The sequence below is a fragment of the Melospiza melodia genome, chromosome 6, assembly GCF_035770615.1.
Source record: "Melospiza melodia melodia isolate bMelMel2 chromosome 6, bMelMel2.pri, whole genome shotgun sequence".
NCBI classification, from domain to species: Eukaryota; Metazoa; Chordata; class Aves; order Passeriformes; family Passerellidae; genus Melospiza; species Melospiza melodia.
In genome coordinates, this window is record NC_086199.1 from 56,270,402 (window position 1) to 56,276,401 (window position 6,000).

General features: G+C 52.4%; 2 protein-coding genes across 4 annotated transcripts in view; one reads left to right on the plus strand and one right to left on the minus strand.

The window, feature by feature from the left end:
• PLCB2 (phospholipase C beta 2) overlaps positions 1-3,498 on the minus strand; it is a 40,128-nt gene extending 36,630 nt beyond the window's left edge. For 2 of the 3 annotated variants that reach the window (XM_063158413.1, XM_063158411.1), the window contains exon 1: positions 509-632. Coding sequence is in view for 1 of the 3 variants with exons in the window: in XM_063158412.1 (XP_063014482.1) it covers positions 509-550 (42 nt within the window). In the remaining 2 variants the exon portion in view is untranslated. Of the gene's footprint in view, positions 1-508; positions 633-3,319 lie in introns of those variants that run through there. The other variant, XM_063158412.1, reaches the window with a different exon arrangement.
• Positions 3,499-3,669: 171 nt separating this feature from the next.
• INAFM2 (InaF motif containing 2) lies at positions 3,670-4,194 on the plus strand. Its single transcript, XM_063159446.1, has one exon. The coding sequence runs from the start codon at positions 3,808-3,810 to the stop codon at positions 4,192-4,194; it is 387 nt and encodes a 128-aa protein (XP_063015516.1). The 5' UTR covers positions 3,670-3,807.
• Positions 4,195-6,000: the final 1,806 nt, after the last annotated feature.

The window sequence follows — 6,000 nt, forward strand, 5'->3', positions numbered from 1 at the left end:
ATACCTTCCCTGCCAGGCTACCCACCACTTCCTACAATAGTTTTGATATGAAAACATTTCTCTTTTTTAATTTAATATTCTTCCTTCTCTCCCTGTGCTACCTATCCAGCAGCCTGTACCCCCCCGCAGGGTGCATGCAGCAGCAAGGCAGGCAGCATCACGCTTCAGGCAAGGTTTAGGAGACAAGGTTTCCAGACACTCATTTAAGCCACACCGTTAAAACCTCCCTCCTGACTTCCAGCAAATTACTGTAACCTCCACCCCAGCTTACTCCTGGCACAGAAAATCTGTAAGAAATCTCTCCCAGCATTGTTGCAGGAGAATTACTTTGCCATGTGTAATGCTGTCCTCTAGTGAAGAGCTGTGACACTGCACATCAGCAATGAACTCCCAGCTCTGCAAATGCCAGCCCATCCCACTGCTCCTGTGGCTGCTCTGCCCTCAGAGTGCTGGCAATCCGGAAAGGATTAACAATCCCATTAAGACCACAAAGACAGTATTTTCTTACCATCCTGGAGAGCAGAACTGCTGAGTGTGTGTACAGGGACATATCTTGTGTCCCATTCTGAGCCGAAACCACAAGGCCAAGGACTCCTGACAGCTTTCAGCATGACTCTTCAGCTTGATCTGCAAAAGTCAGAGGACAGTGGACTATGGCACAGAGAAGTGACCACAGATGCCACAAAACCATAAAAGCAGTGAGGTCTTGTGCAAAAAAACCCCAAATCCCAATAAACTATCTGTCCAACCACCAAGACATGGTTAGGCCTGTAATTAACTGCTCACTGGGCAGTGTGTTGTGTTTACAGCACTGACAGCTTTCAGCATGTTTCCAGCCAGCACAGTGAGGCTGCAAGCAGGATCACATTTAAACATCCCATACATTCCTGCAGTGCCAGGTCACTGCTGCCCAGGGCTGGCTGTACCATGCCATTCCTGACTGCTGGGAAAAGAACAAGACTTTCCAAGACAGGTCATTAACAGGAAAGGAAGCATGAGGAGCAGTGGCACATAAACAACGTGCCCATTTCATGGTACACTTCAGTAGCAGAGTAACAAGAAGAGGAAAGCAACTTGTACCACACCTGGAGGTGAATGCAGCCTGTTCCCACCCATATTCACCTCCAGTACAAAACACTGCAGAGGAAATCAGGATACTGGGGGAGAAAGCCCCATTGTGCTCTTAAGCTCATCCACATTTACTTCCCACTGCACCAGCCCAACTTACTCTGTTTGCCTACTGGGTTCATGAAACTGAACAAGTACCAACCACAGTCTTCCCTTCACTTCTCCACATGCTAGCCCAAAGCTCTCATTTCTGTAATATCCAGCCTTAACCTAGAGCATTCTCCTCCTCCCTGCAAAGGCCTTTGCACAGCTCAGACAGATGTCCCAGGCATCCCATCCAATATTCTGGTACTCTCAGAAGCATGGAGAGAATCTATCTCAGGCCAGCAATCTTCCCTTAATTAAGTTTTCCCTATCCTGCAGCACTGGGAAGCTATTCACTGACTGTGATTGTGGGAAATCAATAATGCAGGTTCATTTAGCTACATCCTTCGGGAACCCCTGGAGACCAAACAAACATCCCACTGCAAGAGGTAGCAGCAGAATTCAAGCTTTCTATGGCCCTCAGACATGAGAAGTCAAAATTAAAGGAGCTTATAAAGAACAGGAGCCTGCAGAGCAGTTTGTGGAGTGGTGGGAGGAAGGCTGTTTAGGGACTCTGCAGTTCTCCTTCCCTGGCAGGAGTCCCTGAGGTCATCACGTATCCCTGACTCTGTCTCCAAGTGACCTCTTTTGTGCTCCTTAGGAAGAATCCCAGAGAGGGATAATTTGCAAGCTGTGTCTAGTGTCAAACATAGTCACTGACTTTACAACACCCCAGAGCTCCAGCTTTGTACCACAGGAATCCACTCAGAGCACAGCTTGGTGTTTTTGCTAAAACCACAAGGCCAAAGCAAGCACCATTACTGCCGCTCTTTAGGGATGGTTGTTAGCAAGGAGCTCTCTTTAGGAAAGAGGGCACAGACCTGCTCACAGCTGCCTGCAGAGAAGCTCACATGCAGTTACTTGTCCACAATAAAATGAAAAGCCTTCACCTGACCTTGGCAAAAGCCAAGACTTCACACTTAATGAACACAAGCCTGCTCCTACTCAAAGCCCTGAGAGCAAAGGGTTGGCAGGGAGAAGAGTGCCTTAAGAATACTGAATTTCTTGAATATTACCATGGAATTGTGTGTTTTAGGAAGGGCAAGTCTCCACTGCAGCATGAGTGAGTCACAAATAAATGCAACAGGGAGGGGAGGCTGTTGGGCTGAAGGCAGAACATCGCAAGCCCATCACACTCTGTACATTTGCTGAGAATGTTCCAACAGCTCCCCTGCACATCCAGCCTTATCTGGTTCCTAAACAGGGAAAGGCGAATACATGCTTTGAGAATGACCAGATACATCTACCATATTGCTAATGGTATTGGTTGAAATGAGTGGACACATACAACATCTGGTTGGAAGGTTCATCGAGAGGTCAGCTTTGGCTCAGGGCCTGTTGTTCAAGCCTCAGTACTTCAACCCTACAAGCACCAGGCAAAAACTGTCGAGACCTCACGCAGCCCCAGAGGCATTCTTGGTACATGTCAACCCTCTGCCTCTTAACTGGAATTAAGCAAGAGCATAGGGAAGGGACGTGTGGGAGGTAGTAACTCATCATCATTTCACCTGCTGAACCAAAAAAAAGGAGGAGCTGGAGCAAACCCATCACTGAGGGAAAACACATTGAAAAATTACTAGCAAATCCATTTTGTATGAAGTGCTATAAATTTGCTTTCCAAGAATTAGAATTATTTTGCAGCTACTCCATTTATTCCATAACATGTCTTCTTGGGGAAGCCTCTGGGTTACAGGCAGTTCTCCAGTTGCTGTAGGCTCCTGCAGATCTACAAGTCCTGGTTTACAAGAGGTTTTTGCTGCAACCACTACACCTGACTGACCTCAGATTGAGGGGAGGGAGAAAACAATTGCAGAAGGCATCATTCCAAAAAGTAATTTTCTTGCAGCATAAAGAAAAAAAAACCAACTAATTTATGCCACAAATCATCATTTTAGTTGTCTTTTGAACAAGACAATAGAGCAATTTTGTAGGGAACTAACACCTGTGGAGTAAGGTGAAGCCATAACTTAAGAGGAGGTTTAGATCGTATCAATAACGGGCTTGGGAAGAACCCAATTTGGACCAAACTAAGGCAGTCTTTCCCTCTAAAAAAATGCCGCTTGGCTCGGGACCCTTGCAGCCTCACAGAGGTGCAGGCAGCACATACCTGCATCAGGGAGAGCGCAAGAAGTAACTCCGTCGGGAAGCCAAGGTAGAGAGGAGACTCCTGACCTCCTCCAGCGCTGGGCACGTTCCAGGAGGCCGTGCCAGAAGCTTTCCTGCGGCTCGGCGAGTGCTGCCCATGTCCCTGAAGCGCCGCTCCCGCCCACCCCTCACTGCGGGGCGGGTAAGGGGTGCGGTGACACGGGCACCGGGGGGGGGGGGGAGGGGGCTCTTTTTAAAGGTGGCCCAGGCTCCTCCCCGTGCCCGCCCCTCTCCTCTCCTCCCCTGCCCTCCTCCCCTCCTGTCGTTCCCACCCCTCAGGGCGGGCTTGCCCCCTACGCTCCGCCCCTCGCCCCCGGCGGGGCAGCGCGGGCAGCGGCACCGGTGGCAGCACGGGCGGTACCGGCATGTCCTGAGCGGCGGCGGCGGCCGATCCGGGCCGGAGCCAGCACGGAGGGCTCGGTGGAGCAGCGGGCCAAGGGCCGGGCCCCCATGAAGGAGAAGGAGGCGGGCGCGGAGCGGGGCAAGCCCGCCACTTACACCGGGGACAAGAAGGCGCGCATGGCGGCCAAGACCAACAAGAAGTGGGTGCGCCTGGCCACCGTGCTGGCCTACGTGCTCTCCGTCTCGCTGGCCGCCATCGTGCTCGCCGTCTACTACAGCCTCATCTGGCAGCCGGTGCGCGGCAGCGGCGGCTCCTCCAGCCCCGGCCCCGGCGCCGCCGCCACCCCCGCGCAGCTCCGCGCCGCGCCCGCCGGACCTACGGCGGGGCCTCCGCCCGCGCCGCCGCGCACCGGCCCCGGCCCCGCCGCCACCGCCCCGCCGGCCGCGTCCCCCTCGCCCGCGGCCGGGAGCGGGCCGGGCGCCGGCAGCCCCTGAGCCGGGCGGGCCGCGGGAGGCCGCGCGCCGCCGGGGATGCGGCCCCGGGGCTCGGCCGAGGATGGAGACCGATGGCTCGCCCGTCCCTGCGGCACCGTGCAGCGCCCGTGGAGACTGACTGGAGACTGACCTGGAGACTGACTCGGCCCCGTTTGGACTCGGTGGAACTGCGGTATCTTCTTTTCCCCCCGATTTTTCCTCAAAAGGGAATTTTGTGGCTTCGTTTTCTTCCTCACCAGGGCTAGCTTCTCTCCCTTTGAACCCGCATTGAATTCCTGCGCTGTTTATGCCAGTCTGTTACCTATACAAGGATATCGGTGTCCAAAATTCCTCGCTATTTACAGGATCAGCTGGGAACAATACGAATTTAGAGGCTGTAATCCATTGTTGAAGTAAAAACAGTTTTGTTTAACGATGAGCATAAACTTATTTAAAATATGTGGAAGGTAAATTGACTTGTTTACTATATTAAAATATTTTCCCAATATGAAAGTCTCTGTAACAAAGTATGTTCTCTTCGGTGGTGGGAGGAGGAATGCTGAACTGGAAGGGGTCTGAGTAACAAAAATTTGGCCACTGCAATGGGCAGCTGTGGTACATGATGTTGATTCATTTGTTATTGGTCTCTGTAGGTGAGGCTGGAGAAACCTCTGTACGTGGCTAATTGTGGAAACGAAGCAGTGGTGCTGGGAAGGTTTGATCTGTGCTGGCAGAGCAGGCGGAGCTGTGGCGGTGGGTGCTGGTGGGCTCTGAGCTGCGGCCTGGTTGTACCCGCGGTTGTACCCTCGTGCTGCTGCCCGCAAGGGATGGCAGCGCTTACGGATCGTCCCCGCACCTCTGGGGCATGCAGAACCAGGGTAGGTCTGGCCCAGGCAGCTCCTGATGAGTCCTGGGAAAGCTGTCCTCCCAGCTCCATGGTTTCCTGCCCTGTGGTCCTCAGAAATTTTCTATTCCTTGATGAGCAGGGTGAAAAAATGGCCTTTAATGATTCTGAGATGTGGGATATAAACTAGGAAACCTTAAGAGCCATGTTGTTCCAAGCTGCTGCTTTCCAGATGGATGGATTCAGCTGAATCTGTGAGGCTGCCAGGCTGTGCTGCATCCCTATGAAAGAATCACAGCAGTTCAGATTCCTTCTGCTGAGGGATGCAAATGTGGTGTAACGTGGCGTACGTATTTGAGTTGTGCAGATCACAAAGGTACTATAAAATACAGCACTTGGCTGCTTGAAAAGAGCTGTTTCATATCAAAATTGGGGTTTGGGACTGGTGGTTTGTTAAGGCTGCATCATCAACTGGGCATTGCCTTCACACCATCTGTGAAAGGTAGAACCAGGAGCAGAAGGTTTGCAGGGAGAAATGAGGTGAATGGAGAGTGGTTTGTGATCTTCTTTTCACCCTGTTTTCCAGTTTTCTGGAGAGCATGCAGGGAATGCTTTGTGTTGTTGGAACAAAAAGCTGGTGGGAAGGACAAAACGATCCCGCTTAGTCACTTCAGCCAAAATCATGGGATCACTGCCACCCTCCTGCAGGGCAGGTGGAAGAGCTGGAAGCACTGAGTCAGCAGACAGGTGCCCTGCAGCTGTCACCTCCTGAGGTGCTCCTCTGCTCTCCCTGTTCATCTGCAGGGGGAAGGCTGAGTGTCCCAGAGCAGCACTGGCTCCAGGCCCCATGGGTGTCTGTTCTGTGAGTGGGGCATTGTGTTCCTTTGGTGGTTCTGCCTGCAGCGTGTTGATCCCTCTGTGGGGCTGCTCACACCCACAGCAGTTCTGCTCCTGGTGACATCAATGCCTTTTGCTGGCCTTAG